Consider the following 12,828-nt stretch of genomic DNA (forward strand, 5'->3'; position numbering starts at 1 on the left):
TACTTATATTGTAAGTAAATTTTAAAAACTCAATAATACCACTAATATAATTTAAAAATTATTTTAACTTCTCTTCTATGTTTTTCCAAAAGATACATAAATCATCACGGTATCTTTTGTACATACAGCAACATTTTGTGTAAGGGGAACTCAAAATATATTTTTCTCCCACATACTTAAAACTAGATTTGCAAAAGTGGGGGCACAACTTACCCCCATAGCAACTCCATTTTTTGTTTAAAAGATATCCCTTCAAAAGCGGATAACACATGCATACTAAATCTAGAGCAATTTATATATTTTTTTTCTTACTCACAAACACTGGCTAATCTACAATGTATGTGTACTGTACCTGTGTGTATATATTATTACTATCTATTCAAAAAGTTCAGTTCAGCACAACAAATCTATTATTACTTTTATTTTTTTAATTAATATCTTTTTTGATTGTTCTCTCTCACTGTAACTGTGCGTGCCACCACTGTAAAAAAATGTCTCTTGTAATTTGTGTATACTGATTATGTCTAAATAAAAATGTGTTGTAAATTTTTTTCTTTGTTTTTTCTTTTTTGCTTCTCCTCTGCTGCCTCTGGCAAAAAGGCTCTTTTCGCTACCCCAGAGACCAAATGTAAAATAAATAAATAAAAATATTTTAAGTACTATTTCCGTCAATATTAATAATGCTCTGAAATCTTTAAAATTAATCTTATTTACTTCTACCAGAGCCTCTTCAAACCACTCCATACCTATTTCATGTAGTATAACAGAAAATAAATCCATAATATCTGTAGTCACAAATAATATCTCATTATTGTATTGGTTTTGGTCAATTGATTAAAGGACGTCCAATTAATCCTTTAAAGTACCATCCTGCTCAACCCATATTGTTTTAAGTTTCATACCAATATATTTTGCTAGTGCATGGGTTTTGGGTTCATTTGCTGCCATAATGGGCCTAAACGGTGGGTTATAAACATCTTTATGCACTTTTGGAATTCCAAAAATAGATGGTAAAACTGTTTTTTTTTCTGTCCATAGATGATTATAGGTTTGCATATCTATCATGTCCTCATACAGTAATGGGTCTAAACTGTGGGTTATAAACATCTTTATGCACTTTTGGAATTCCAAAAATAGATGGTATAACTGTTTTCTCTGTCCATAGATAATTATAGGTTTGCATATCTATCATGTTTTCATATAGTAATTCTGTTAAAGCAAAATCTATTTTAGAATAAGCAACATTAATTTCATTAATAGAGACTCTGGGGTATTTAGTTTCATCTCCTAGTATTTCTTGCATTTTACCAACATATATTATATTATCCATATTTATCGTGCCACCCCCATTTGTCTGGCCTCATAACTCTAATATTTTTATTCTTACTTAGTTCTGATAACAGTTTTCTTTCTTCAAAAGGGAGATTTGGAAGAAGTTTTGATCTTACTTAATCTGTCCTTTAACTCTTTTTCTACTACTAATTCAAAAATTTTTAATTGGGGGTGTAAGGGGGATTACATGTGCTTTTTCTTTTTAAATCCATATGTTCAATCTTTTCTTTTACTTCTTCTAAGTGTATTAATTCTAGATTCTTTTTTCTAGTAAATAACTTCAGATCTATAAGCAATTTGCTAATGTCACTTCTTTTATTAGGAATAAACTTTAAACATTTCATAAATAAATTAAAATCCATTTCATTAAGCTCAGTATTACTATAATTAAAAAATATTAGAATTCTTAAAACAAAATATAAAATCTTTCTGTATAATTTGTTCTGCCTCTTTCTCTCCATTCAGTCCACTTGCATTATTTTTATTAATTATTTCACATTTATCTTTTATCTGTCATGTCCTTGTCCCTTTCCCCTATTGTAACTGGAGTGAATTATAGGTCTTTTCTTTATCCTCTCCAATCTTGTTAAAATGAGGAATTCTAAAGGGTCATGCAAGTTAAACCCCCCCCCCATCCCTTCTCTCATAGTATTCTTCCCCATCATAGTATCTTCTCCCTGGTGTATCATAGTCATCTCTATACTGTCCTTCCCTTCTATTATACTCATCTCCAGTCTTAACACCGCCTTCTTGTTGAATATAAAAATATTTATTAAACATTTGTTTGAGTTTAGGATAACTTCTGTTCTCTCTGTATTCCAAAATATCCCTTTCTAATTTTTTACTCTTGTGTCTAGTAATGAAAGCAAATTTATCATTTATTTTATTCTTAATATTCAAATATTTACTTTATTCTTCCTCCACAGAAAACAATAAATCAAAGGTTTATGGCTAGTTTGCATCAGAGCTTGTTGCCATACACATAATTGTGGAATTGTCACATCCATAAACAATTGCTAACAAACCTTTTGCATTTACATCTCTTTTGTGCATCTGTAAATGCTCTTGATCCACATAAAACTAGTTTATTCTATACATATCTGAATGAAATGCTCTAGCAACAGAGCTGGCTTATTCACATCATACTGTTTTAGTGTTGGTCTTTCTATAACTAGTTTTATGAGCATTTTTGAACTCTTTTCTTGTTTATAGTACCATTCCCATACCATATCTTCTCCGGACAACTTTCTAAGAGGAATACATGTTTTAGATAAATTATGTACAACCTTTACAAGATACACTGTATTTCCTAGAAACCTCTGTTATGCTTGTTTGTCTTCTGGTTTGAGTATTTGTACAACTTCACAATTTTTTTGTGTAACAAGTTTCATATCATCTAATGTTGGAATGTGACATGTAATATAGACTTATAACTTTCAAGTTTACATTTTTCTTATTTAACATGAAATTATGCTTTTTTGTTTTTTCAGCAGCTTTATTAATTTTGTTTTGTAATTTTATTCTTATGTCTATATCCAGACTAATAAATCCTCAGTTTTGATTACAATATATTTCTAGGCTTCAATTTTGATAAACCCCACCATGAAAGTTTAAGAAAACTGCAATTTCCTAGTGATGCATTAAATATCTACACTTTGGAGATTTCTTCATCAATCTTTATCTTCCAGAATCCCTAGTCTGTACCTTGTACTGAAGATAACTTAGCATTTAACATAGTTGAGACCACTTTTTGCCTGCAATCAGTAAGTAATATTTTCTTTTAATCACTATATTCACATCTTGCAGATCAGTACAAATATGAATAAACATATCATTCATATACTCTCAGGACTTTAATTGCTTTTTAATGATACCTAAGATTTCCATTTACTTCAGGCCCTAGGGTCATGTATCACAGGTCTCCTGACAAACTTCTTAAGGCTGTAAATAAATCAGCACAGTCGTGAAGGATGCATTGGCTCTACACAATGTCTGAAATGTTTATGTGACTGCCTCTGTCTGTTGTTGTAAATATATATGCATTGCTTTTACACTGCCACTTTGCTTGCCATTCATACCTTACCACAAGCCAATCTAGAATATTATGATAATTTCCTTCTCTAAAAATCATCCATCCTCATCTGTAGTTTGTCACCCTGTGGTTTATTTCCTCATACAGTGTGCCTCCAGTATGGGTTAGTTAAGCAATAACCCATGAGTAGGTGTGGATATATCAGGATTTATCCACAGCTGGCATGATTCGATTACAAGGGTGAAGCCTGAGTGGTTAAGCAAAGTCAGCCATGGGTAAATCCTTATATACCCATGCCCATGAGTGAGTTATTGCTATTATACAATGACATTATTTAAGAAAGAAATTACTTACCTTTCTTAAATAATGTTTTTGTATAACGGTTCTGTAGTGTTCCAACACGTTGTTTCCCATGCTTCCACATTTTCTGATGTACTCTGCATGAGTACATTTCCACAGTTGCACAGTACATCAGTGCTGTTCAACAGAAGCAATAGAGAATAAAATAAACCATGTTGCTTTGTTTTTCAATATCAGGCAGAAATGTGGATATTCTCTGAAAATCTAGACTGTTCTGATATATAACAGTATGCTGAGACACAGAATAAATACAAGGAAAATCAGGTATGCTTCTGTTACTTCAGTTTTGCAGAATGTACCTGATTCTTTTTGTATTTGCTCTGCCATCTGTAGCATATATCAGTAGTATAGTCTAGCTGCTCAGTGGTACTTTAGCAGCCAGACTTTTTTTTATTGGTATATGCCAGATTTACAAAGGGCACACTGTTTGATCTGTCCAATCAGAGAGCTTGTTTTTGAATAACAATAACCCATCATTGTATAATTTCCAGAAAACAGACTATATTTTATAAAGTATTCACATCCTTGCTTTGAAATCAAATGAAGGGAAATCCACACCAAATTGTTTCTTAAACTTCAACTATTGAATGCTTTTGTAGAGGAGCTTGTCTCTGCTTGCATGGCATACCATAGATACAGGGAAAAATATGTATTTTATTTCTATATGATACTGCATTACATGGAGAGACCTCAGGTTTGTTGACATCAGTAGATGGTATAAAAAATGTACAGTGTGTTGTTCAACTCTTCCCCGCTGGCTTTAGTTACAGAGAGGAAAAAAATAATACTGGTGTACACTGATGGCCAATTTTTTGGATAGTGATCACTATGTTGGATGTTTTATTTTCTGTAAGTGCAATATTTTTACAACATTTTAGTCTCATGCACAACACAGACAATACATTGCACACAGAAGGATTAAGGTTTTAATGAAGTCTTAGTATGATATAATGCAACAGATCATGCTAACAATGAAAGTGGGAAAATGCAATGCAAAAAGACATTTGATCCTCAGTAACAAAAAAGAAAAAGATCTCATAACATAATATCAATAACAGAAGGTTATAAAGGGTTTTGAGCAATTGTTTGTGTAGAATCAGGGTTAGGGATAGAGGTGGGTTTAGTGTTAGGGTTAGCATACATAAATAAGGTGGGCAGGGGAGTTTCACTCTAACCCTACCCCTGCCCCATAACCCCTGCACATTATGTTACTAAAAACCCTTCCTACAACAGTACCACTACACAAGACAAAAGGACACAGAGTACACATAGCACCAAACATGGAAAATAGTAAATCCATCCCCTTACCTAACCCTTACCCTAATCCACAAATACTTGAACATAGACATCAACCACTATAAACTTTTCAGTCATTCATTTTCCTGTACACTCTTGTAGGTCTTATTTTTTCTATTCACGTTAGTTTTTGACCCAATGGCTTTCTAGTTGCTAGGCATATGTTAAAAATGTGCACATGGCTATCCTTTCAGTGTGTTTCAACCTCTCAGCTTCAAAGGCATTTCAAACAAATGTTACCAAAATAATACTCTACTACTGTGCTTAGTTTAAAATCCAGCATGTTGATTAACTCTCAGCATTTCATGCAACAACCTGACTTTCACTTGTCTCAATGTCTTTGATGCACTTCAGACTTTACTGTATCTTCTGTTTTCACTTTAGCTCTGCCAACAAAAAAACAACTTTCCTTTTCAATGAATTGTTTGAACACACTTGTTTTCCATTTCTACAACTCTGTAAACATGCTTCTTCAAATAAACTCAACAAAACTGATTAAAAACAGGCAAGCACTTCCTCTCCTACTCATGTCTAGTGTATAAGGCTTGAATTTCAGCTACAGAATAATTTCTATGCACCTCATGCTCCCTTTCTTGTCTCCATGTCTCTTACAATGGAATTTCCTATATCTTTCTTTTTGTTTCAGTTACTGCTTCCACATCCATTCTCTTTATTTCTTATGTTTATCTTTTTATTTGACTTACATTTATGTTACACACATTGATTTACTCAGTCAATTTTTAACTGCCTTCCAGTAATGTCACTTTTGTGCATACATCTATGGCTTTTAATAAAGTCATGTCTGTTTTTCTTAAAAGCCCATCCCTTGTTTTATCATTTCTTAAACCACAAACTGTTGTCTTGTAATGAATTGTACCATTCACCAGAATCATAATCCTTGTCTTGATCTACAGTCCAATAACACATGTTTCTGTATCTTCAACCTTGGGTCCTTGTAAAGAACAAATGGTAAATAAATGGCAGATTCTTTCAATGCTCACAATAATTCCTGAACTTCTCTCTGGCTATTGCTATTTATCATTCTCCTCTCCAAGTAAATAACATTATTAAATATTTCAAGGCTCCTTCCCAAATAACATCTTTGTTGGGATGGTTAGTGAGCAACAAAGACACCGGGAACGAGTTTCAAACCTCTATGAGGTCAGTAGTCTAGCAGAAGGAATGTGTATCATATGACATGCAAATTCCCCATAACTAGTCAGCAGCATTTAATGCTGAACTCCCAGTATATTACTATTACAATACACTCTTGCATTTGTATCCATTTTATGTCCAACACAAAGCACTAAACATGAGTTTCTTGTACTTTCTTACGTTTATATTTCTGCAGAGTGTTCCTATGTTGTGTGGGTCAAATTCCTGCAGATGACATGTGCAACTACAGTAATATGTTAAGGGTCTCAGACTGGACAGTAACCAGAATAGGCATAACAGTTTGATGAGATTAATTTCTTATTTTTGATCTTTATCCTTATTCATTTTGCCTGTCTGCTTCTGCCCCATATGGCAGGGGTCATACTGAACTAACAGCCTTCTTGTTAAGTGTTTCTCACATCACCACAGCTATTAACTGCCCAGTAAAATATAACCACCAAGACTCATTTTGGACAATCATAGCTCTATAAACAGTCCCACACAGGACTATGTTTTCTTTTCTATATTAAATATTCAGATGTTATAGAAGAGACAATTCTAGCGCAAGAAATCTGCATGATGAATATGAGCCAAGAGGTAGTTTATCTGAAAAAAAGTATAAGTAATTTCAGCAACAGTAGTTAATGGCATTGATATAATTAAAGATGTTTCAAAGACACTTTGCTTGATAATTGCTGTCTACTTTAAAAATATAAATTTGATTTAAATTATTGCAGATTCAAAGCTTGAGTAAAAAGATATTTGACTTGAAAGGAAAGTTCAAGCGTCCAGCTCTACGTCGAGTCAAGTTCTCTGCTGATGCAATGCTAAAAGCTTTGCTGGGATCTAAACACAAGGTGTCCCTAGACTTGAGAGCAAACCTGAAGACAGTGAAGAAGGAAGAAGAAAAGGTGGGTACATGAAATTGGGGCTTTAAATTGAAATGGAGCTCTAGAGTCACCAGTCCCAGCAGGGTTTCTGTACCGATGCTGGCATATCTGACTCAGGTTTCTATGGGATACAGGCTATACAGGGCAATGTGACTATGATTTTTTTTACTTTCCCTCTATCACCTCTTACATCAGGCTACAGATTCCTCTTCCTGTCATTTGCCAGTTTATTCCTTCATGTATAACCATCCTACTGGAGTTGGAGCTAGGACTGCTAGAGATATTGCAGTGGGGACATTAGAGGCTAAAATTACATACAGTGGATCAGTTTCAGTATGCCTACATGTGATGTATGTTTGATGATACACTGATGGCTCCCTGTTTTCCTCCAGGAAAAGTGTGATGCCAGTAATCACTACATCCTCCCACTTGTGGAAGGAGACCTGGCCTGTTGCTCCTAAAGTCACCCTGCCCCCAGCTAAACATGCAGGATCAATGTCACTAGCTATTCGTGTGGATAGTATATCTGAGTGTGGTCAGTTCAGCTGCAACATGGAGATGACCATGATGTTATTGGGAAATGAAAATAACTGTCTGCTGTGTTTGGTTATTTCAATAATTGATGGTCAAACTCATGATATTACTTTGACTGGATCAAAGACGATGGATGTTAAACCAACGTTTGACTGCTGACTCAGTAAGCCACTTGAATCTGGTGACAATTGGGCAGCAATCTCTGAAATGTTTCAGCAAGGACATTGGACCTAGAGGGGCAGTTTAAATTGTTTGAAAGCAATGTTTAAAAATATAAAACCCTGCAATGGCAATTTATTTCTAAATACCACTATCAAGACTTGACATGTTGCTAAAGGACTTAGGTTTTGGATGTTTCCAAGTGGAATCACAGAAGATTCTCCCCTATACTATGAACTTGGTAAGTTGTTTGATAACATTGGATTGAAAATTATGCATATTTTGATATAACACAATTTTAATGAGAGGATAAACTTGGAACTGAAATAAGTAAGTCAAACCATACTGTTAAATCTGATTTAATTTTTGAACATAGGAAAGGGTCATTTGATGATATCGTGGAAATTGTGGATACCAAGTATGAAAGTTTACTTAATAAAAAAGCCAAAAATGTAGTATGTTATAATGAAGAGTATGATAAGAAGTGTGCATATCTGAGACCGAAAAATAAGAGTATTGTGAATCCATCTTTAAATACTGATACATCAGGCCAGATAGGAATATTATGGAGAATTGATGATGCTATGGAAACTGAGAATAACAACTGTGTGGATGCAAGTACTTTTTTAGAATATCCCCCTTTAAGATGGTCAGAGAGGCTTACTGATAATAGGAAGCAAGCAAACCAACCTTTTGATCCAGGCAACAGATAGCAAACATGGCAGAAGTCATACTCACCCATGAGCAGATCATCAAACAACAATAAGCATCAATACTAAGCAAAGAATGTGTATTAAAAACAAGGGGTTCAAGGTTTACAATTATATTAATTTGGAGTTATGTGATCAACACTTTGATAGGTTTCATAATGGAATTGCTTTTGTTCCTGGTTTAGCGACTGATCTTACTGGTCACATTAAGGGACTTAAACTGCATGTACTTAAATGCAATCTTAATCTCTTAGTGGAAGGAAACATAGCATTAAACGAGTTATGTGTTACTTGAACACCTAGACCTAACAGTATTTTTAACCCACCAAAAAATGCATATTTGTCTATTTTTGTAACAATGTGTGAGTATGAACTGCGGTCCTTTTGTAACAAAATTGCAAACCCTTTTACAACCTAAGTAAAAATCAAGCTTTGCTTTGAAAAAGAAAATGGAAGAAGATAAGTCTGTTCTTATAAGGAAGTCTGATAAGGAATAAGGATGGAGGTGCTGTTCTTATGGATTTGGAATTATTCGGTTATAATATGATAGAAATCAATATGGACAATGAAGTAGTTTTAAAAAAATGAGGTTAATGTTGCCTACAAAAAGTTGAACACTTTTATATTAGATTTATTGATTGATGGTAAAACTGCTAATATTTCTTTTAAAATTGTGACAGTTAATTACCCTGTTATTTGGGTAATCTTCAGAATACCCAAAATTTGTTAAAATGTTCATGATCCCCATTAAGGCTGATAATAGCATCTGCTAAATATAAGACTAAGCCATTAACCTTTTTTATAGCTCACAGGCTGAAACAATTTTTCAAAAACACAACACATATTTTGAAAGAATCTTGGCAGTTGAATTGGTAAAGTGGAAGTTTGTATATTTTATATTTTTGTTCGTAAATACTGTATACAAATGTATATATTTATATAGTGTATTAGTGACTGGTGTGGAATTGATCACATGACAGAGTTTTGCCTTTTATACTGGATATGTTCTGTATTTTTCTTTATTCTGATGATGTCCACAGTGCATAATAGGATGAAAACATTAAAAAAGAAGTGGATTTACCTGACTGATAGTGAAGTTACCTGACTGGCAGTGAAGTTTTTACTCTATTTTAGTATGGTGTAATTCATGTTAATAGCATTCTGTGTGTGTGTGTGTGTGTGTGTGTGTGTGTGTGTGTGTGTGTGTGTGTGTGTGTGTGTGTGTGTGTGTGTGTGTGTGTTTGGTTATTTAGATAAATATTTTGTAACTAGGTAAGAATGCTGAAAAGAAGGACCAATTTTCTGACTTTATTTAATTCAGGATGATAGAGGCCTACCGGCAGCAGAAGAAATCGAAATATAAAAATCAGATAGAACCATGTGGCAGTGTGTTTACCATCTGTATAGCAATATCAGTCTGTACAAATGATCATGGATAACAGCAGAATATTCATAAGCATGTAATGTATTTACATTTATTGAACTGGTTAGTCTCTCCTTGCCTGGCCTATTCCCAAGGGACACCTAAGTAGGCAATTATACTGACTAGGAGAAATTTGACCAGGACACCAAGGTAACTCCTCAAACTTTGCCAAACAGGGAAAAGAGCAGTACTGCTGTACCAAGATGGCAGGCAATATGCAAATAACGGAAAGTGATTATACTACTGAGAATACAGTTTTAGCCTGATGCAGAAGGAATCTAACACTGACGAAACTGTGATTAGTACTATGGCAGAAGGTAGTTTACCTGATGAAGAGTTGGCTCAGATGTTAAAGGAAGGAGAGTCACATGATACAACTACATCCTCTTGGACGCAGCTGATGGAAAAGTGCTATGAAGACTTAGACCAGTATTGAAGGTCAGCTTTGGCATCTGTGCAGAGTCAAAGTACATCAGCTCAGCAGAGTTACCAACAGAACCCAGAACATAATGTTGATTTGAGGAAGGGCTTGAAGAACAATGCAGGGAAAGAAAATCACTAAAGCTGCAGTTTCTTATGTTGTAGCTGTTAAGCTGCTGCATTGTCGATATTCCTAAAATATGATGTTTAAAAGACATCTTGTGATAACAACTAAAAATGCTTATCCAATAAACAGGTACGTTGTTTGAGATAGCTAGTGAGTCCTTTGGGCTTTACATTAAGTGATGTAAAGACACTAAGTTACTTTGGGGCATAGATTTTTTTGTGAAATTGCATTTGAATCGTTTGCAGTGGCAGAAAGGTTTGCAAATGAATGTGAAAAGAAAAGTGTTTGTCCCCTTTGCAGTGAATATATTTTTGTTAATTTAAATTTACAAACAAGAAGAAATTTGATGGTGCAATTTAGGACAGATGATGTGTCTGAAACTGAATTGAAACATTTTTCTAAGTGTTTCAGACTCCATGCAAGTTAAATCAGCTGTTTCATGAAAGAAAATTGTGGACTGTGGCATGGGAATCATTATTAGTTAAAGATTAAAATGCACAGCATCTGCTCAGTGTTGTTATAATAAATGGCAAAAAGGAAATGCATTGGGGTAGTCAGAGTCATGCTTTTATTGTGATTTATGGAGCATTAAATATGACTGTATGAAGCACAAATACTCTCAATGAGGACAGCATGAACATTTTCCAAAAATTGCAGTCTGAGGGACTTTTGGCTCTACTGGCCATTGTACAATAAATTACTGATGCTGTACAAAGTAAAAAATTATGAAAATAAAAATGCACAACTGAATGATGTTAAGAATGGTGTTAGAGGGAGGTGGGAATCGTAAAATGAAAACTGTTACAGAAAAAAAATGTAGATTCATATTTTCCCTCATACTGAACTTATATTCTCAATTTTTTCCTCTGTACCTGGGTATGGCTGAAAGGGGCCAGCAGACTGGCCCACTAACCTGGTAATCAAATATAGATAAATCAGTCAATCAAATAAATAAATAAAAAATTCCAAGATGGTCGCTGGCTAGACTGCTCCCTATTCACTGAGCTCCTCACAGCTTTGACATTACCGGCTTCTTTTAACAACTTTAAAGCATAATTTCTCCACAGTTTTTTTTATAGAAAGTATCTCTGACAAAATTCCTTCATTCTGAACTTATTTATTTTCAAAAAAGTTTAATTTTTTTTAATAATTTACCTCAGACAAATTTTGGACTTCAACTGTCTCCTGCCACGTGCACTCCAGAAGCTCTACCCTGTGTCAAGCATCCTGTTTTCACACCTCTATCCTGGGCATGGCTGGCAACTCTGACATCATGGATACACAGACAACCAAGGCCAAATTTTCTTCTATACTTTCTCCAGAGAAGGACACTGGCTCTAAAAGATTAAGAACCACTAAACAAACTACTGAGAACATTAAAGTAAGTGCCAAAGATAAAAGTGACTCTAACTTTCATTTGGAAGACTTAAAGATGGCATTACAACCCATTCAGAGTGCCATACAGAGTTTTTCTGTTCAATTCACTGATTTTGGTAAAACCTTAAAACAGATAAAAGAAAGAATGGACATTCTTGAAAATAAATATTTAGCTTTGGAAATGAGAGCAGATACTGTAGATCAAGATCTAAAATCCAAAGATACCATTATTACAGAAGTACAAGCTAAATTACTGGACTTAGAGGCAAGAAGTCGTAGAAATAATATAATAATCAGAGGTCTACCGGAATCTTATGAAAATCAAAACTTACTATCAGTGACTAAACAAATATTTGAGGCATTACTTAACTGTGAGACAACTTCAAAATCCTTAATTGTAGAAAGAGCGCACAGAGCCCTGCGTGTCTGGCCCTGGAGCCCCCCGTCAAGATTCAGCTCCACCTCGGATTATCTACACAAGGCTACTAAACTTTCAAGATACCCAAAGTATTCTGGTAGCAGAAGTAAAAAACATCTTATCTGGAATTCACATAAGCTGACCTTTTCACAGGATTTACTTCCTCAAATAAAACTGAATAGACAAAAGCTATCTCCATACTGTGCAGACCTGATAAAAAGGGAAATCAAGTTCTGTATGAGTTACCCAAACACTCTATCTTTCAACTACAATGACAAGAGACATATAATTAAAAATCCACAAGAAGCAAAAGACATCTTCCTAAAATTATTAAAGATCCTTCCTGATACAGCTGCACAAATGTAACTCATCTAACTATTGTAAGTACATTTACTGTTAGATATGTAAACCAACATATCATAATATGTATTGTTTAATTACAATGACCATATGACAGACTTTTCACAAAATGAAAATTCAGTACAGACCTATTGTAAGAAAGTCATATGCTTGAAAATAACTAGATTATTCATACACTCTAGTGTCTGTAATACTTATATATACTGCTTACACAGTATTTGAGAATCATCAAAGC

At 34.2% G+C, this 12,828-nt stretch overlaps 1 protein-coding gene across 1 annotated transcript in view; it reads left to right on the forward strand.

Moving 5' to 3' along the window:
- Positions 1 to 12,828, forward strand: part of LOC122814852 (troponin I, slow skeletal muscle-like) — a 143,185-nt gene that overhangs the window by 76,547 nt on the left and 53,810 nt on the right. Inside the window, exon 6 of the mRNA XM_044087133.1 lies at positions 6,913 to 7,086. Coding sequence (XP_043943068.1) covers positions 6,913 to 7,086 — 174 coding nt within the window. The remainder of the gene's footprint in view (positions 1 to 6,912; positions 7,087 to 12,828) is intronic.

The sequence above is a fragment of the Protopterus annectens genome, chromosome 11.part0, assembly GCF_019279795.1.
Source record: "Protopterus annectens isolate FY-2018-M chromosome 11.part0, PAN1.0, whole genome shotgun sequence".
Taxonomy (NCBI): domain Eukaryota; kingdom Metazoa; phylum Chordata; order Ceratodontiformes; family Protopteridae; genus Protopterus; species Protopterus annectens.